This window comes from Lepidothrix coronata, unplaced genomic scaffold (genome assembly GCF_001604755.1).
Source record: "Lepidothrix coronata isolate B3197 unplaced genomic scaffold, Lepidothrix_coronata-1.0 Scaffold279, whole genome shotgun sequence".
Lineage (NCBI taxonomy): Eukaryota > Metazoa > Chordata > Aves > Passeriformes > Pipridae > Lepidothrix > Lepidothrix coronata.
The window spans coordinates 13,207-33,360 of record NW_016690459.1 but is presented as its reverse complement, the minus strand read 5'-3'; the positions used below and the strand labels follow the sequence as shown (position 1 = coordinate 33,360).

At 53.3% G+C, this 20,154-nt stretch overlaps 2 protein-coding genes across 2 annotated transcripts; one reads left to right on the top strand and one right to left on the bottom strand.

The window, feature by feature from the left end:
* The first annotated feature begins 11,342 nt into the window (after window positions 1–11,342).
* On the top strand, window positions 11,343–14,038 carry SYF2 (SYF2 pre-mRNA splicing factor). The gene is made up of 7 exons (XM_017836576.1): window positions 11,343–11,424; window positions 11,513–11,620; window positions 12,292–12,417; window positions 12,679–12,796; window positions 12,907–12,997; window positions 13,444–13,542; window positions 13,646–14,038. Exons 1-7 carry the CDS (start codon window positions 11,368–11,370, stop codon window positions 13,809–13,811), a joined length of 765 nt encoding a protein of 254 aa, XP_017692065.1. The 5' UTR covers window positions 11,343–11,367; the 3' UTR covers window positions 13,812–14,038.
* An 805-nt stretch (window positions 14,039–14,843) lies between these two features.
* Window positions 14,844–19,784, bottom strand: RSRP1 (arginine and serine rich protein 1). Its single transcript, XM_017836575.1, has 6 exons — window positions 19,600–19,784; window positions 19,410–19,465; window positions 17,660–18,268; window positions 17,165–17,319; window positions 15,892–15,975; window positions 14,844–15,362 (listed from the first exon to the last, which is right to left on the bottom strand). Exons 1-6 carry the CDS (start codon window positions 19,668–19,670, stop codon window positions 15,177–15,179), a joined length of 1,161 nt encoding a protein of 386 aa, XP_017692064.1. The 5' UTR covers window positions 19,671–19,784; the 3' UTR covers window positions 14,844–15,176.
* Window positions 19,785–20,154: the final 370 nt, after the last annotated feature.

Genomic DNA, 20,154 nt, shown 5'->3' with positions numbered 1-20,154 from the left:
AGTGCAGCCCGTGGTGTTTCTCAGAAACACTCAGAGAACCCCCAGCAGGTGCCACATACAGGCAGCAAGACCCACACACGGGCGCCAGGGACCCAATGTGGTTTCCACACCTAAAACCCTACAGCCTGGGTTAGTCTTTAATTTATTTTTTTTTCCTGAAGACACAAACCCAAGCTGCATCTGCACCTTTTACAGGCACACACTGGCAAATCCCAGCTCTCCTGTTGCCCGGGGATGGCGGGGATGCAGAGGGACGGCACTGCAGAGCAGCGGGCGCGGTGACAAACCCTGGCAGAGCCACCACGCTGAGCTGACGCCTCCTGCCAAGGCACTGCTTGTAAACAACAAGTGGAATAACTATGGAATAACTGCCCCGGGGAGGACTCGGTGTCCCAGCCCCCCTGCACGGGCTCCCTGAGGGATGGGGGTCCGGGAGAGGCGGCCACGGGCACACGGCTCCTTCCAGGAGCTCTGCTTTGTGCGACCATCAGGGATGAGATTGAGCTGTCTGTTCTCAGGGAGCATCCAGGAAAATGTCTCAGCTCAGGGGGAAGCAAAGGACAACGAGCCCTGGTTTGGATTGGGAAGGGAGGAGGCTGGCAAAGGGAGGTTGCAACCAGCAGGGCTAAACGCTCAGAGGGGACTCGTAGATCACGCTTGGGGCGAGCTCAGTCCGCATCCCGCTCGCTCCCTACAAACCCATCTGGGCTCTGGAGGCTTCCCGGGATGAAGATGTTTCCCCTTCTCCCGCCTCCTGGGCTAATTTTACTCCGTCTGGCCGGAGCTCGCAGCCCCTGGTTCTCGTTACGCCCCCCGCCGTGCTCCAGCGCAGGCACGCAGCATTTTTGCAAAGTTACAGGGTAGCAGAAATATCCCTGTTTTGTTTTTTCCTTTGGCCTCTCTGTCGCTCTTCCAAAGTTGGGAAAAAAATTACGAAGTAGCAAGAGGGGGAAGCAAAAAAAAAATAAAAAAATAAAAAGAACCCAACCCAAACCCGACCAACACAGATTAGACAAATGCATAAATAACCTCTGCTCTTTGGGGGTTGATGCTGCTCCAGAGAGGAAGAAGGGGGAGGACAGACGGAGGGGGAAAAAAATTCGAAAACTTAAAAAATTGGAGTTTGTGTATTAAAAAATAACCCCAAACAACCAAAATGTGCACACACGGTGACGCCAGGCCCAGCCAGCCCGTCGTGCTCCGTGACCCATTGGCTGCAGCTCCCCATCACCAGCCTCAGCTGGGGGTCCCTGTCCCACAGCAGGGGCCTGTTTGAGGGAAAAATCCACATTTCCTTCTTCTTGCCACTCCTGGCAGACCCACCCTGGCACTCCGAGAGCGTGTCCCCACCTCGTGCACTGAGCACACAAGGGAGGGAGGCAAGGGTGAGCTGAGGGGGATTGATGGGATCTGGGAGATGTGAAACATCAGCAAGAGGGAGAGAGGGGAGGGTAAAGAAAGGGGGAAGTGCTGGTGTGGAAGGAGGGGGTCTGGCCCCAAAAGGAGGCAAACAGCCCAGGTCAGAACGGCTCCATTCGTGCTGGGAGCTGTGCACGGGGCAGGGGGGAGCTGGCGACAGCAGCGAGCAGGACCAGGAGCTGTCACCGGCCACTGCTAAGAGGGTGAATAAACACATCAAGGAGCCACTGGGGCCACTGCAGCCCAAATTTCTGTGCACTGCACATCCGAAAAGCCACAGCCCCCGGGGCCAAGCGGGAACCTGAAACTGCACCAAAACAGAGGGAAGCGGGGACAGCGCTCGAGGTTTTCATTGCAGCCCTTCCCCAGAGGGAAGGACACGTGGAACGGAGGCTGTAGAGCCCCAAACACCATGTTTTCCCCTAAAGCCTTGGCTGCTGGGTGGACAGGCACAAGGTGGGCCCTGGGAGGAAATCGTCCCAGCGGAGGGTGAGGAAGCTGCGGGGTCGGGTCTGGATCCGGCGCGCAGTCCTGGTTAACACATGTCTCAAAACTGAAAGCCAAATGGAGAAGGAAACAGAAGGTGACAGTAAAGATACCGTGACTAACGGGATCTTCCAGGGCCCGTTAGAGGAACTGGCTGTGCCTTGAGGTGGTCGGGGATGTGCTGGAGAGCTCCGTGCGGCGCCGCGGACACCGTGGAAGTGCCACCCAGGTGGTTACGAGAATGACAGATAAAGGGGCCGAGCAGGAACACGTTTGCAGAAGTGACACCCACCAAGGCTCAGCACCAGTTTTCAGCCAAGCCTGGTGGTTTCTCTGTTTACTCTCCCAGGGAACAGCTACACCCCAGCTCCCACACAGCCAGAGAACCCTTCCCAAATCCAGCTCTGGACTATCATCCTCCAAGGGTTTCCTAACCCTGATGGGATTCGGAGGCAGGCAGAGCATTGGTGCAGGGGTGTGTGGCATTAACACACCTCTGAAGTCTCCCATTGCCAAAAAATCCCCTTTCAGCCCTGCAGTCAGGAGCCTTTTTTCCCCACACTTAAACACCCAAACGCTTTTGCATCGGTGCATTCTCTGCTTTGGTGCATTTCTCACCGTGCACAAAGGAGGAGACAGTGCTCAAGGTGCCTCCCAAAACAGGGGGAAGGCATTTGCACCCCCCCTGCCCAGCAAGGAGCAGCATCACGAGCCTTCCCAGCACCCACGGGGGTGAAGGATGCTCTGGGCAGCTCTCAGAGGAGCGTCTCCCATGGGACAACCAAGATGGACCATGGCCCAGGAGGACTTAAAGCACCAGAGGAGAGCAGAACCGAGCTTGAATTTCCCCATGGGACTGAACATCCCTGTGCACGAGCACCAGCTCCTGGGTTTGATCCTCCCCAAGAGCTGAGCAGCCCCAGCTTGCTCACAGCCCCTCTCTGCTCCTTTCACCAAAGTTTCACCATATTAAGCAGCTGAACTGCATCATCCAAGGAGTGTCAAATTGGTTTTAAATGGTTCTAATTATAACCAGGAAGTTTTAAAGTGTGTGGGTGGAAAGGAATGCAGCAGATTAATTTAATAGCAGTTACCACGGCACAATAGTCCTTCAATTAAGAGTTCTTTCTGACTGGGTTTTTTTTTTCCTTTTCCCTGTTAATAATAAATGTCACAAATGAGAATAGACATATTACTTCATCAGATGCTTTGGCATATCTTGTCGCTGAAAGCCTTTTGTGCAGAAATAGTAGCTGAAAGGGTAATTTTATAGGGCTTAGCACTCACTTAACACTTTAGGGGCCAAAATCAGAGCCCCTGAAGAAACCCAGGAAGCTGCACCTGTTTACATCCTGGCAGAATCCAACTCCACAACCACAATTAAAAAAAAAACCAAACCCTTGTGTTGCAGCAGGGTTGTGCTATGGTGTGTCAGACACGAGCCTGGCTGGGAACATCCTGCTGCCAGCGGCTGGAGAGCGCATGGGGCCGGGGAGCTCAGCTTTGCACTCCCCAAACGCTCCCAAAAACGGCTCCTTCTGGTTTTCCAGCCCTGTGAACCCATCTCCTGTGTCAGCTGCGGGGCACAGAGGGAGCAGGACCCTGCTCTGGCTCCCCATGGACAGGGAAGGAGCGGCTTCCTCTCCTCTCCGGCTTTGAACAGCGTGGGGGATCCTGAAATCCAGGTGTCCGGATGGGAAGCAACGTGATTCCCAGCACTGCAAAGAGAGAGGCTGCGTGTGGGGCTCAGGGTGTCCCGAGGGAGCTCCTTCCCGGTGCCACGCTGTGCCAGGATGTGCCCAAATCACCCACCGCTCCCTGCTCCGTGGGCAGCAGCAAACACGTCTCCCATCTCCCTGGAAAAGAGACATCCTGGCCCCTTCTCTCTTCTTGGAGCTCCTCTCACTAAAGCCATCAAACCCCAACAGTGCTTCACACCTGGAATGCAGGCTGGGCTTCCAGCATCGAGCTCCTGCATCCAGACCATCCTCCCTGCCTTCGGAATCCGCTTTTCCCCCCAGGTCTTGCTGTGGCCAGGCAGGTTTCTCTCTGCAGCTGGAAGTTTTCCCCAGATCCGGCTCCCAGTGCTGCAGAGGGGAACCTGCCGGCCCTGGACCTGCCCGAAATAGCCTTTATCATTCTTTTTTTCTTCTCTGAGAGGTTTATTTTGCTGGCTAATGAGGGGGGGAGACCGCTGGGATAGGGGAAAACCACGGAGCAACCCAACCCAGGCAGTTAATAATGAGGGAGGATGCAGCGGCCGCAGCCAGGAGACAAAAATACTGGGAAGAGCCACCAGAAGCATCTTTGAAAAAAACCTGTTGCTGGAGGGAGGGGAAGGGAGGCTGGGGGGGGTGTGTGTGTCAGGGGACACCCCAACACCTCCAGGCTCATGGGAGAACTGGGCACAGGATGGGGATGAGGGAGGCACAGCCCCACTGCTGGCATGGATGCCCCATGGATCCCCAGCATGTCTGGGATTGCACTGGGAGCAGTGGGAGCACTGGGGGGAGCTGGCCTCTGTCCCCCCAGCTCTGCAGGTGAACCCCAGCTTGGGAGTGAGATCTGCTGCTTTACCAGCACCAGCTGCCTTTTAATATTTTAGGATGGTTAAGGTGTGTTTCCCACACAAAGCATCCAAAATGTTTGACAGAGCCCATGTGGGGCAGGGACACGTCCCCAGGAGCCACAGCAGCATCACCCTCCCCCAGTGCTTCCCCAGCTCCACTCAGCTCCAGCCCTCCAGCACTCGCCACGAGGTTGGCACTTGCTTGTGGTGCCCAACAAGCCCCTGGGAGCTTCCCTGCACACGGCCAAGTGCTGGAAAACAGCAAAGACTGACTAATATTCCCCCAAATCCGGCTTTGTCTCTGTGATTTGTGTTCACATTCAGCCAATGCAATATTGAACCGATGCCTGGAGGGACTTGGGTACTTAAAAACAACACACAGGAGGTAAACAGGGAGATTTATTATTTTACTTTTGTGGTTTTGAGATAGTTTATGACACCGGGCTAATAACTCCCGAACCAAAATCTCCATTGATCGGGGGGAAACGTTACGTTATCCTCCCTCTCTGCACCAGGAGAGGCTGCTCCCCTCAGCCACCCCCTGCCCACTGCCTGCCAGGGATGGCTCCATCCTGGCACAGCCCTGGGGAGCACCCACTGGGACGGCCATGCCCAAAATCTGTGTCCCACAGCAGGGAGGGAGCAAACCCCCAGTGTGCAGGGCAGCCTCCTGGGTCTGCCCTGGTGCTGTGGACTCATGGCAGGACCGACAGCAGGATTGTCCCTCTCCACACTGCCCAGGTCACAGCATCCCTCCCTCCCTCCAGCCTCCTTCTCCCTCCTAATTGCGACAGCAGGACCACAGGTCTCCTCCTTCCCTGTTATGGGCAGCTAATTAATTGCCACTTGTCACATTCCCCTGGGGAAGTGGCCACCCCCAGCTCTGGGAAGTGGCCACCCTGCTGCTGCTGGATTTGGGGAGGTCAAAGACATCCCCATCCCACGGGGGATGAGGGAGAACCAGGCTGGCACCTCCCAGCACGGCCCTGCACCGTGGCACAAGGGCGGCTGTGTCGGCAGGTGATGCTCCAGAGTGGCACATGAGCCAGGACATTCCCAGTTGGAGCCTGGAGAGGGGAGAAAGGCAGAGGCAAGTGCCCCAGGCCGCTGTCCTGCTGCTCCCTCCGCCGTGTTCCTGTGATCTGTACTGTAAATCTGCTTCATTTCCAATTCACAGTAATGACTGAGGTGCTCTCATCCAGGAAACTCCGCGAGGTTCCGGCTTTTAAGGGAAAAGATGTAACCAGGCAGGAGCTGACAAGCTCTGTGGAGAGCTGCCCCGCTCTCCAGGCACTTAGAGTCTCCAAAAGAAACATCAACCCCCATGGGAAGGCTGGGATTTATCAGCACTTAGGGCTGTGGATCCCAAACCATCTTACCCCACACCTCCCAGCCCACCATCCCAATTCCAGCTACGATCCCGGACTGATGGGCTGGAACGTGGACAGGAAAGGCTTGGGCAGGGCAGGCCCTCATTTGGCCAGCAGCAGGGACATCCAGCAGGACCCTCCACATGGTCCCAGGGGGAAAACAGGGTGGATATTCCATTTTGGCCACCACGATGGACCCCGAGTGGGACTCTCTGTGCAATCCCAGGGAGAAAATAGGGTGGGTTTTCCCTTTTGCCCACGGGCTCGCTGCTGGCATTAAAGACAAACCATTGCCATCATCTGAACCGTATGATCAGGAGCCTAATTCAATCCAATCCGGCTCATTGTTGAGGGTTGAGCATTTAGCTGAAACCCTAAGCCAGCCCTGCAGTAATTTGGCTGGGGAGGAATTGATTTTGACCATCAGCACTTTCTCATTTTCAATAGAGTCCGAACGTAACCAGGTTAATTTCTGTTAAGCACATTACCCAGGTACTTTTTGCTCTCCAGCCCAATGATTATGTGTCTGATCTGAAAGATTATAATTGCAACCCAACAGGACACAAACAGGAGTCTGTGATTGAAAGGAACCGGCCTGAAAGAAAACCAGCTTCTCTTCTACCTAAAAACCAAACCATTTCCCCTCTCTCCAAATTTCACCAGCATTAACAGCTACACACAGCAAGATCTGTCTCAATAAGTAAATTCACTCTGATTGATCTTCCAATACACTACTATGTTGCCCATTTTGCTGGATTAATGTTCTTACTGCAAGTTTGGTTTGGTTTGGTCCCAAGTTTCTGGTCTGGTTTTCTTCTCTTCTTTACCCAAATCAGAGATTCTGCCTTGCAAAGGACTTCCCAGAGTGGTCAATCCCAGCACCCCACCAGACACAGCCCCAGGGCTCCCAGCCATGTGGGCACCCCCGGTGCTGCCTCTTTTCCTGCCCCCGGTTTTCATCCCAGTGACAAAGGGGATTTCCCCGTGGGTGTGAGGTTCCCCAGTGTGGGAAATGGGAGTTCCAAGGGGGAATGGTTTCAAAGTAAAGGAGGAGAGATTTATATTAGATATTAGGGATACATTCTTCCCTGTGAGGGTGGGAAGGCCCTGGCACAGGTTGCCCAGAGAAGCTGTGGCTGCCCCATCCCTGGAAGTGCCCAAGGCCAGGTTGGACAGGGCTTGGAGTAACTGGTGGTGGAAGGTGGTGGGAGTGGAATGAGATGGTCTTTATGGCTCCCTTCCAACCCAAACCATTCCGTGGTCCTGTGATTCCATGCTGCCATGCCAGTGGGATGGCACTGCAGCGAGCCAGCCCAGCGGGAGCACAGCAAACCAACCCTGTCCGTGCCACCTGAAAATCCGGGGTGGGAAGGGGTCCCCACGCCACTGCCCAGCTGAGGATGTCCATCCCCCCGCCACCACCACCCGCCCCAGGGGCTGGAACCAGGATGAGCACAGCCCTGCCTTGCCTCCAGCCCCGCCTGTACATTATTCCTCCCGATCATCACAACTTTCTTCCGCTTCTAAAGCACCTTTCATCACGAACCAGGATGGAGCGCGGCAGCTGTTGAACAGCACGGAGCGCAGGCAGGGACGGGCAGGAAGTGGAAGCGGCTCCTGCAGCTGCTGGGAGCAGGCAGGAGAGCTGAACTCACGCCACGGCATTCCGGGGCCTTATCGCATCCCCCGGCACGCGCGCGGATCCTCCCGACACGCGAGGAGCCCATGTGGCAGCTCCCACGTGATGGCACCGCTGGGACACGTGGCAGCCGGGGATGGCTGAGCTCCACGGCGGGGTTGAGAGGAGAAGGGATGTCCTGGGCCCTCCTGCTGCTCCCCAGCAGCAGCTGCTCCAGCACTGCGGGGTCACAGATCCCGTGACCACGGCCCACCACGGCCCACGGACCTGCAGGTCCACAAGTCTGACCCACCAGAGCTCAGGGACCTGCGGGGACACAGGTCTGACCCCACCATGGTGCAGGTCCAAGTTGTGCCATTGCAGGTCTGGATCTTGGCACTCCACACCCAAATCTTGGCACTTCACACCATAATTGTGGCACTTTACACCCAAACTGTGGCATTTAACACCAAAATTGTGCCGCTTTACACGGAAATTGTGGCATTTAACACCCAAATTGTGGCACTTCACACACAAATTGAGGCATTTAACACCCGAATTGTGGCACTTCACACACAAAATGTGGCACTTTACAGCCAAATTGGGGCACTTCACGCCCAAATCATGGTGTTGCATGCTCAAACCATGGCACTGCACACCCAAGTCGTGGCGTTGTGCACTCGAGGCGTTGCACTGCATGTTCAGACCACAGCACTGTCCACCCAAGCCATGGCACTGCATGTTCAAATCACCATCCCTCGTGGTGGGAAATGCCCCCAGGGCTGGGGTTCACCTGCAGGCACTTGGCCCATCCTGTGAATGCACCGTGGCCTCTGTCACGCTGGAACCACCATTGTTTTTGTGAGAAATGTCCCCAACCCCTCCCTTCCCCTCTGCCCCACGGTGGGAGCAGCCTGAGGAGCTGCACCCTGCCAGGACCCCTCTGCCTTCCCGGGCACTCAGCCCTGCAGATCCCTGATAACAGCACTTTGCTGCAGTGGGTGGGAGATAACCAGTGCTGCTCCCCCTCCACCCCTCGACCAGGATCTTCCCCTTTGAAAAGGACAAATATAACCGAGATGAGTCAGTTCCTCCGAGCTCCCGGCCCCTGTACAATATGTAACTGGAATTTTTCATTTCGGCACTGCAGGGGAGGCATAACTGGAGAAGACAATGGAGTCAGCTCCGACCCAAAAAAGCAGTGCCAACTCTGTGAGCCTGGGAAATAAAAACATTTTTTTAATCTAAAAATAAATTAACTGTAAGTGACAACAAGAGCAGATCTGCATGTACTCGCTGTCGGCCCGCGCAGGACCAGTCCCTGCTCCTTGGCACAAGGATTTGGGAGAATTCCCTGCTCTTTTCAGGCCAGGTTGGGATTCACAGCTGTACCACAGAGCCAGGGAGACACTCAGCACCTGCACCAGGAACTGAGCTTCCTGAGCTGGCATCAGACCCAGCAGCAAATCCACAGGAGCCGGGGAAAGCTCTTGGGTTTGTTTTCCAGCTGCATTACAGCAGTGAGGGGGGAAAGAGGCTCCGCCGAGCTCAGGGCTTGGCTGGGACGAGGCACTGACAAACCATAAAGCCCATCCAGCTTCCCCTGATTAAATAAAAGGGTAGGAAGGGTGAGGCACCTGAGGGCCCCCCTGCCACCCTTGTGTCACCCTGGGCAGAGCAGATCCCTGGGGCAGCCCCGAGCCCACCCTCCTGCCCTCCCTGCTCCTGACTTGTGCTTGGAGCAGACACAAAGCGTGTGGGTGTCACAGGAGAGGGTCTGGAGACTCCAGGAAATAAAGGGCAGTCAAGGGACTGCAGGTGGGACCTGCAGAGGGAGCTGGTGCAGTATTTCATGCACCGGAGAGCCAGGCCAGCATCTCTCCCTGCTCCCAAAACTCCTTTGATCCCAAACGTGGCAACAACCTCATGGCAGAGGGGCCAGGAGCTCCAGAGGGATAAAGCCGTGCCCCGAGCACATAACTGGGATTCTGACAGCACAAAAACACTCCCCAATTTACTGTGCAGCAACATCAACCCCTTCCCTGGAGGCTTCTCTCAGAATTCCAGCACCAGTGGTGGTGGCAGTTTGCTCCCTGTGCATGAAAATCTAACAACTTTCAACAGGGATGTGGAGAGAGCAGGTGAGGGAAGACGTTCAAAACCCAAACCACGTGGGGACAATCCTCTCCTTTTCCTTAGGATATTGCCAATAGGACTGTATAAAAACGTTCTGCCTCCCATTCTTTCCTCTGCTCTGTTTTCCAGCACTGCCTTCACGGGGCTGGGTTTCTTTCTTTCCCCCCTGGACTTGACTCCTCGCTGGGTAAAGGCTGCATTTGATATTTTTAATCACTCAGCATGCATCAGAGCTTGGCAGCAGAAGAAAGTGAAGTTAAAAGAGAACAGAGACAGGCTGGGTTTGCCAGGGCTGCCTGCCACGGCCACAGCCCCTCATCGCTTGGGCTGCGATTCCCTCTGCTGGGAAGTCACGAGCCACAGCTGACAAGGGAGAACTTAAAAACCAAACTAATCATCAGCACTTATAAACCTGCAGGTTTTGAAGCCTTTCTTCAAAGAAAACCAGAAGTCCCGAGCCCTCCTGCCTTTGCTGTGCAGATATAAAGGCTTTACACACAGACGCATTTCATGTGCACATCAATATTAGTGATAAACGTTTAGAGTAAGGCTACATTTGTTTTTTAAGGCTGGAAGATCCAGGCCACTGCAGCAATGTTATGGAAATTTTGACTTTCTTTTCCCAGAAGCTGCAGTAAAACGTTTTGTTTTCTATGAGGGCTGTAAGTCTACCCCTGAGCAAACCTGTTGTGGGTCACTGAAGGATTCCCAGGGGATGGGCAGCACAGGGAGAGGCTGTTACTGGTTTCTCATCCTGCACCAGGCTCTGCCCTGGAACTCACCAGTGCTTCCAAACACACCCTGAGTTCATCTGGTTCACGTGTTGCTTCCTTACTTTGACTATAAAGTTTGCATCACCCCACTGAATCCTTGGAAAAGGAAAAAAAATGTTTATTACAGTGTTACTAACCCATGGAGTCACTTCAAGGCTGCAGTAACTCCCTACCCAGTGTCTGCACCTTGATATCTCTGCATTTGAGTCACCCCATGGAGTGTTCCAGGCTGGGGGAAGAGTGAATGGAAGAGTGGGAAAGGACCTGAGGGTGCTGGTGACGGTGGTCGGACACGAGCCCAGGTGTGCCCAGGTGGTGCCACAGCCCCTGGGCTGTCCCAGCACTGGTGTGTCCCAGGGCCAGGGCAGTGCCCGTCCCGCTGTGCTGGCACTGCTGGGGCACCTCCAGCCCTGGGGGCAGATTTGGGGTCCCCAGTGCAGGACATTGAGGGGCTGGAGCGTGTCTAGGGAAGGGAACAGAGCCGGGGAAAGGGCTGGAGCAGCTGAAGGAGCTGGGGGGGCTCAGCCTGGAGAAAAGGAGGCTCAGGGGGGACCTTCTGGCTCTGCAACCCCCTGACAGGAGAGGGGAGCCGAGGGGGGGTCGGGCTCTGCTCCCAGGGAACAAGGGACAGGAGGAGAGGGAACGGCCTCCAGCTGTGCCAGGGGAGGGTCAGGTTGGACATCGGGAGGAATTTCTTCATGGAAAGGGTTGTTAAACATCGGAAGGGGCTGCCCAGGGAGGTGGTGGAGTCCCCACCCCTGGAGGCGTCCAAGGAACGACTGGACGTGGCGCTCAGCGCTCCGGTCTGGGTGACAAGCGGGTGCTCGTGAAAAGGTTGGACTCGGTGACCTCGGAGGTCTTTTCCAACGTCAGTTATTCCCGTGACTCCCGAATACCGGGACAATCGGAATACCCAGAGGGCGGCGGCAACACCTCCCGTCCGCTGGGGGGCGCCGTGCGGGCCGCGCCGGAAGCCGGAAGTGCGGGCGGGCGGCGATGGCGGCGGCCGTGTCGTCGCTGAGCAGTTTGGGGATCCCCGATGGCGACGGAGGGGTGAGGGGGGGACGGGACGGGACGGCACCGGGTAGGGCGGGACGGGGGGCCCCGACTCCCTCCCGGGGCTGAGTGCGCGTTGTTTCAGAGCTCCTCGGAGGAGGAGGAGGCGGGCCCCAGCGCGACGGCGGCGGCGGCGGCGGAGCAGCGCCGGGAGGAGCGGCTGCGCCGGTTCCGGGAGCTCCACATGAAGCGGGTACGGATCGGTCCCGGAGCCCCCTCCGGTACATGGCGGGGAGGGGGGGGGAGGTTTGCTTGGCCCTGCGTTTGTTTGTGTGCAGTTCTGGGCTGCTCAGTGCAGGAAAGATGAGGAGCTGCGGGGGGGTCCAGTGGAGGCCGCAGAGATGATTCGGGGTCTGGAGCATCTCTGGGATGAGGAGACACCGCGGGAGCTGGGCCTGGTCAGTCTGGAGGAGGGAAGGTTGAGAGGGGAACCTCAACCCTTGGAAATATCTCCAAGGGGTGTCTGATGGTGGTCCCAGATTCTGTTCAGTGGTGCCCAGTGACAGGACAAGGAGCAATGGCCATAAACTAAACCACAAATTCCACCTCAACATGAGGCAGAACTTCTTTCCGTGGAGGCGGCAGAGCCTGGAACAGCTGCCCAGGGAGGGCATGGAGTCTCCCTCTCTGCAGACATTCCAGACCCACCTGGACACGTTTCTGTGTCACCTGCTCCATGTGACCCTGCCTTGGACTGGATGATCTCCAGAGGTCCCTTCCAACCCCAGCTCCTGTCTGATCCTGGTTTACATGGTGCTTTCAGGAAGCAGAGGCCAGGCCCCCTCCCAGGGGAGCTCCCGTGTCCCCCCAGGGGTTCTAATTTTGTTGTTCCTGTGCTCAAGTGTTGCCCTGTTTCATTCTCAGTATGAGGCTTGCAAGCTGAACAGCCAAGAAGTGGTGGAGGAAGACAAAAGACTTAAATTGCCACCAAACTGGGAAGCTAAAAAAGCTCGGCTGGAGTGGGAGCTGAAGGTGCAGGAAAAGAAGAAGGTAAAGACACCTTTACAGCTCCCCATGACCCTGTGGAGCCACAGCCCAGGTGCCTGCAGTGACACTTCATGGTGGCTCAGCAGTCTTGGGAGCTTACACTGATGTTACCCCCCCAAAATCCACGTTATAATTAGGCTACTGATTATCTAAATCATTGTCCTGCTCCAGAGGTTGACTGGGCTGATCCAGGAGATGCAACTGAGTTTTAGGCTTGGCCACTGGCTCATTGTTGAAACTGAAGTGTCCCTTGTGCTGTGTCAGGAATGTGCAGCGAGAGGAGAGGACTATGAGCGAGTCAAGCTGCTGGAGATCAGCGCTGAGGACGCCGAGAGGTGGGAGAGGAAAAAGAAGAAGAAAAATCCCGACCTGGGCTTTTCAGGTAACGTCTTAATCATGCAGCTGTGTTCGGAATGGACACCTGTGTTGGTGTTTTGGGTGAAAACTGGACCATGAGATAAAGCCCCTCACCCTGACACCGTCTGTTCCCAGATTATGCGGCGGCGCAGCTGCGCCAGTACCAGAGGCTGACGCGGCAGATCAAACCTGACCTGGAGCAGTATGAGAAGCTGAAGGAGCAATAGTAAGTTCTGTGGTATTTCCAAACCAGTAGTAAACACTGGAGACTTAAATCCTTCCAGCACATGGACGATCTTGTGTGCCCTGTGATGTTAATTAGTCTTTAACATGGTATTAAAGTATGGTCTGCTAATTGACTCGGCCATCCCTGCTTCGGGGGGCTCATGGGTAGTGGAGTAATTAATGAGGTTCATTTCTTCAAACTTCTTCCCTGTGAGGGTGGGGAGGCCCTGGCACAGGTTGCCCAGAGAAGCTGTGGCTGCCCCATCCTTGGAAGTGTCCAAGGCCAGGTTGGATGGGGCTTGGAGCAACCTGGGCTAGTAGAATGTGTGACCTGTTGGAAAAGAATGGTGTTTAAGGTCCCTTCCATCCCAAAGCATTCTGGGATTCTATAAAATCTCAAAGCAGCCAATAGTTGTGTAACCTGCTGCCCCTCTTCCCCTCATGCAGTGGGGAAGCGCTTTATCCCACCTCCGACAGCCTCCTCCACGGAACTCACGTGCCATCCAAGGACGGGGTTGACAGAATGGTCGCGGATCTTGAGAAACAGTAAGTAAAGCCCGGGGCCAGGCGTGTGCCAGAGCAGCTCTGGGCAGTGGGACGCCCAGGCCTGGCCCAGGGGTGCCCCATGGGTGCTGTTATTGCCTTCCAGGATCGAGAAGCGGGAGAAGTACAGCCGGCGGCGACCCTACAACGACGACGCCGACATCGACTACATCAACGAGAGGAACGCCAAGTTCAACCAGAAGGCAGAGAGGTTCTATGGGAAGTACACGGCCGAGATCAAACAGAACCTGGAGAGAGGGACAGCTGTCTGAGGCAGCTCCTGGGGCACAGCACACAGCCCTGGCTCTGTGCAAGGGGAGTGCAGATTTTACAGGCAGTTTTATAAAAAAAAGCATTATAGGTGTCGCTTTCTGGAATCCATGGTGGGTTTAATGGAATAGAAGTGATTTGTGTAACTGCAGCTGTACACTGCTTTTACTTGCAGGAGTAACCAGCTCGTGCAATCTTGTGTTCTAAATAAAGACCAGCTTCAGTCTAATTCAAGGGTTGGTGTTTGTTCTTCAGTAGTGGGAGATTATCAAGATGAAAGGTGAGGAAGGTGCAGTGACATTCCCATGAAAAAACAGCTTCCCAGCTGTCACATGCCAAGGCTGGAGCTGCCCACCCTCCCCGAGGGCCAAGAGAAACATGAGCCCTTGTGCACTGCCAGCCTCAGCTTGGCCATTTAATAGTTCCTCAAAGAAGCTTCCAGACACAAATAGTCAAATTCAGTTTATTTTACTAATTTATTTATACAAAACCCAGGTTTAACCAATTGCACCAAGTCCATGCAACAGCCCGTTGATTCCTCCCATCCTTTTCTCCCGGAGCAGAGGTCTGGCTGAGCCGTGGAGTCAGCACAGGCAGCGTAACCTGTACCCTGTCAGCATGAACCCTCCTGCACTGACTGCCCTTCCCCTTCCTGCCTCACAGTGACCCTTAGAGGCTGTTTTTAAACCAACTAAGTAAAACACAAGCCTGCAGTAAGTCGAGCATTAGAAGGAGCAGAAGGGACAAGATGCTCACGGTGCAATGTGGGACAGTGAGAAGGGCGGTGACTTCACCTACGGCAGTCACATACAACATCCTGCACAAGCTTTCCACTTCCAGAGGGATATCCAGGGAAGGTGCTCAAGGCTCTGAACTAAGCACAGCCCAGGCAGGAACTATTCCAGCATAAAGATCTGCTTTAATGATGCAACAACTACCTACCTTCTGTTGCACCTTGTGATAAGTCAGGTAATTGAAAGCTAAATCACAGACAGGACATACTCATAACACAGGTCTAACACTTCACACATTAAGCCAGTGCAAAACTAAACTTTATTCACTTGAAGTAAACAGTTACACAATGTAAATCCAAGTGTCCAAAGAACAGCTACTCAACTATGGTTTAGAAAAAGTTACCCACCTGCAAGGTCTAGTCCGATAAAGCAATACAAAATATTTACAAATATACACAAGATTCCCATCTGTGGCTTCGGGATCAGTGTGCTCTCTATCTGAAAGAGAAACCTTGGATTCCAAAAATTAAAAATCTCAAAATAAATACTCAGTATTAACAAATCTTCAACCCCATCAGAAAGTTTGCAATCTCTCTACTGAAGGATGTGAAGTGCTGCAGTCAGTGAATCCCATCAGCGTGCCCGGAACAGGGTGCTTTTGGGTGAGAAGTTTAAGAATGTTTTCTTCTCCTCCTTCTTGACAGGAACCCACTGCCCATAGGGACTTCCCTTCCTGTCATCTTCTCTTGCTGGAGAAACTACTGGCTCCTTAACAACATGGCTCACTGGCTTCTGCAGGGCTGGCTTTGCCATTGTGTTCTGGAAAAGAAAAAATTTCATGTAAGAAAAGGTATTAAAACCTGTCACACCTCAAGGGGTACAAATCCAGTAACATTTATCTGGACTGATTATATATATGTTTTCTCTCCAGCTCTTGGAATACCCGATGCCTACCTGATATAATATCAACTATATACACTTAACTGACAAAGGATTCAAGAAGTTACTAAGTTTGCATTACTAAAACACAGTACTTGAAATAAGTTCTGCTTTAAAGTAGTTCAAGTTGTTAAGTCTTTGTTTCATCTAGTTCTATCACTCTCAAGTGTATTGCAGAGTACAGAGAGTCATTGTTAGTAGGTGTAGAGGTAAATACCTATTTTAAATCCACTGCTTACAGTGCTCTACTGCTGAAGGACTGATTAACTCCTCCAGGAAAAGTCATTATCCAACCATTACATTCATTTTGTTACCATGATTAAGATCACTCATTTGGAAACCAGAGCTGGGAAAAGCCTAAGACAGGAGGGGCTGAAGTACTGGAATTCCATCTTGGGAAGTCACTTACATTAGGACTGAAGGAAATGCTCCTCTGTATGGTTGCTCTCTCCATCCCAGTCTTGGTCATGTCTTCTGCTGCACTTCTGGGTTGCTAGAGAAGAGCACACACAGCCTAAGTGGGAGGACACCTCACCCCATGCAAGGTCAGGCAGTTACTACAGAGCATGAACTTTCTGGTATGGAGTTGTTTCAGATATTTACATCAAAAGTAGCTGTAAAGCTACTGGATATGCAAACAGAGCAATGCTGGACCCAATTGGAAATGCATTCAGTATTTTTACCAACGTGGCTGTGCCAACTCGGGTGTGAATGGACGTGATATCCACAGCCCAGTTACAGTTTATAAGGATTCAAACAGTCACAGCATGAACTGTCACACGAGTGCAGTGACAGAGCAAGTGGCATTAAGTTCTGCATAACCATCCTGCAGAGCTTTGGATAATGACAATAAACTTATCTGCAAGTGATGCAGGCCTCTTCTTCTGTACTCTCTCAACATCTGGAATATATTGCATATATTTATGAAAGGGATGCCTGTACCATTTGTGTAAAACCCTTAGTAAATTTACTTCCATTTGTAACAGCAGCATCTGACTCATGTACAGGTTTGTATTTACCGTGACTCAGGTTAACACACTACAACACAACCAGGCTAAAATTCACTTTAAGCTGCTCAAGTTTCTCCCTCCCTTAAATTCACAGCAGCTACAGCCCACAAGTCCCTTAATTACCACCAGATTTTCTTCATCATGTCTGGAACCATAGTCATGATTTCTATAAGACAGAAATAAAGTATGTAAAATGCATTGTGTGCTTGCGTATGGAATTTCTGGGAAACAGTTTGTTGCACATGAAAAACTTTTAACAGTTCAAAAAAAGGCAGAAAGATTTAAGCTTAAAAAAGAAAAAAACAAAAAACCCCACACTATTCACTAGGTTTGGCAAGGAGACTCCTGGTTTAGGTCAGAAAGACATAAACTGGCTGGATTAATGGGCAATATCCCATTAAAAGAGTAAGTCAAAAGGACAAGCTACATTCTCCTCTCCTTCCCCACCTGTCACTACTGGACAGCCTGCACAGGCTCAAGAGGATCAACCACCTCTCTCAGGTCCATTGTGCTTCCAGCTTAAGGCAAAGTCTAGAGGTTTTCTAGAGCAGTTGTTGTTCAAGAGTTTGAATTCTTAATCGCAAACTCCACAGTTAAACTAGAACACATCCATGCAGACAAGTTTTAAGAAGTGTTTACCTTTTCAGTGAGAACCCTCCTGTCCATACTTACCTCAGCTGACTCTCCAGGTTCTTCCCGCTCCTGTTTTTCATTTTTTATCTCTTTGGCAGGAGGAGGGATCTTCAAGCTCGCTGGCAAGACAATGTTATCTGTTCCCAGAGCTTTGGCAGCATTGGCTTTCGCAATTTCCAGGAGTTCCCTCTTGTCTAAAAGAGGAAGGAAAAAAAGAAGTGCCTTGTGTTATATTTAAATCCATATTTACCTACTCACACAAGCCTAAAAACTGCAGGTTTATTATCACTGCATCTATGTAAGCATCAACTGTGATGAATTTCATCAGACCTTGAGATGTAGCTTCAGTTCTAGTGCAAAAAATGTGCTCTGAACTACTTTGTTTGTTAAATACGTTTTTACAACCAGAGGTTTTCTTCCACAGTGCCATTATAAATTATGCTCTATAAAGCAAGTAAACAAAGCAGAACTGGACTGGTTAAAGAAAGCTGTACAGTTTGAGGTTCTCACACAGAAAAGTCTCAAGAAAAGTACCTTTCTCACTGAGATGGAGAGGTGACCGACTGCGGGACCGTGTCCGTGACCTGCTCCTCCAGCTCCTGTAAGCCTCGGGATATATGGTTCGCCCAAATCCGTAATATCTCCGGCCTCTGGAGCGGGACCTGCTCCTCGAGTAGGACCTTCTGTAGTAGGACCTGCCGCGGGACCAGGACCTGCTGCGGGATCGGTAGCGCGGGGGGGAGCGGCGGTACCTCCGGTAGTGCCTGGCGTGGTACCTGCCCCGGTACCGGCGGTATCCGCGCGACCTCGAGCGGCTCCGCGAGTAGGAGCGGGAGTATCTCCTGTACCGGCGGGAACCGTTCCTTCGGGCCCGCGACCTCGACCTGGAGCGGCTCCAGCTCCGCGAGGAGGCTGAAGAGGAGCTGCTGGAGCTGGACCGTGAGCTGCACGAGGATCTGCTGGAGGACCTTGTGGATGACCTGTCACAGCTCCTCTTGGATCTCACGGACGTCTCTCTCTTCTTCGGAGAGCTGAGGGTCAAGTCATCCATGAAACCCGTCATGTCTTCCGTTTTCTGCACGCAGGTGCTTTCAGAAGCTGGTTCTGTTTTTACTGCTGTTCTGCAATGCCCAGTCTCTGTTCCTGTTGTTGGGTGGGGTGGAGGAAGTTAATTATTCATGGGCATCAAGTCATTTACACAGCAACGACAAACACGGTGACGCACAGGCAAAAAGTTCAAGGATAATTAAACACACTTAACAGTCCTCAGCCAGTTTACCAGCATGTTTTGCACATGAGTTTTGTTTCATAACTTCCTTACCTATAGTCTGTCAAAAGACCGAAATATGAAATTATAGGGAAAAAAGGCTTTAGTTTAAACCACGAGTCGTTCTGCGTGGAATTTTGGAGAGAGGTAGGTTTGTGCAGGTTTTAAGTGTAATTCCTTTTGTGTAAATGGTACAAGTTAATACCCTTTTGCTCCAAACAGAATTTTCAAGGTATTTTATTTTAACTCTAATTGCAGGCTATTGCACCTATGATGCAAAATAACCATTTGCCTTCCAGATCAGTACAAACTGATTTACTCCAAGAGGAGGCAAAATAAAAGTACCTTCAAGGTACAAAGCAGCCACTTCAAGATCTTGACCATCTCATCTTACAAAAAACTGCACGCACAGAGCTCCACCCATTCCAGCAGTGTACACAGCAAGCTGCTATTAAAAATGTTCTACACAGATAGTAAAAAATACAGGTGGTGACTCACCAGACACGACTTGTACAGAACACTTGTTATGGTTATATATTAATAATTAAAATGGCTGTCCCTCTAGCGGCAGCCATTTTATAGCTACAAAGGTTACACGAGTGTAAGGATCTTATCACAGGACTTAAGCCCTGAGTTACGTAACCACTGTACAGCTTGAGGAAGCTTGCTTTAACCCAAAAATTCCCAGTCGCTGCTCAATGCAAAGTTAGCAAGTAAATATAAAACCGTTACTGGAATCTGTAATTTAAGCTCTGTAAGGGTCTGCCAGATGCCACTTCCCTCGATACTACCACAGCTAAAGTTTCGCTACTTCACCTCTACGCCAGGGCCAAGGTCACTCGCGCTGTACGTGGCACAGCAAGATAAATTCCGATGTGCCGCTTCCCAGCGTTAATCCCCCTCCCCAACTCGTTACAACCTGGTTCATCTCGGACTCATCACGGGTATCGCACACGCCCCCCCCAGTGCCACCCCGAGCGCTCAGGGCTCTGCCCGGGCTCTGTCCCCAGCACTCACCGCTGGGCGCGGCCGGGCCCCCCTGATGCTGGTTCTCGTGAGGCACCTGGGCGCTCCTGTAAGGAAGAAAATAAAAAAAACACCCGTGAGCGATGCGTGTCCCTCACACCCCTCACGAACGACCGCGAACGGCCACCGCGAACGGCCTCTCCCGTCCCCGGCCCCCCAACGCCCCGCTCCGCCGCCTCACCGGCTCCAGCCGCCCGGGCTGCCCCCGCACGGGTCCTGAGGGGAGAGCCCCGCTTCGTGAGTCACCCCCATAGCGCCGGGCCACGCTGCTCCACCCGCGAAAGAGTCGCGATACGGCCGCGACAGAGCCCCGAGACAAAGGCTCCGCTCGCTCCCGCCGCCCGGCAGCGACTGAGGGCCGGCCCAGAACCTTCCAGAACGTCCCTCGCCTTACGTAACCCCCGCGCCGAGGGCGCACGCGCGAGGGGAGGCGGGTGGGCATCGTCCCCTCCCCCGGGTCCCCGCCCCGCCCACAGCGCTCGGGACACGCCCCCCGCGCCCTGCGCGCGCGCGGCGCATGCGCGGGGTCCCCGCCGCGTCCCGTGACGGTGCGAGGGGTGCGGGGTGAGGGGGTGCGGGACCGGGGGTGCGGGGGGCGAGAGTGCCCAGGGCGCGGGGTGCGGGACCCAGGGTGCGCGGTTTGGGGGGCTGCGCAGGTCGGGATGCGGGATCGGGGGTGCGCGGTTTGGGGGGGTGCGCAGGTCGGGATGCGGGATCGGGGGTGCGCGGTTTGGGG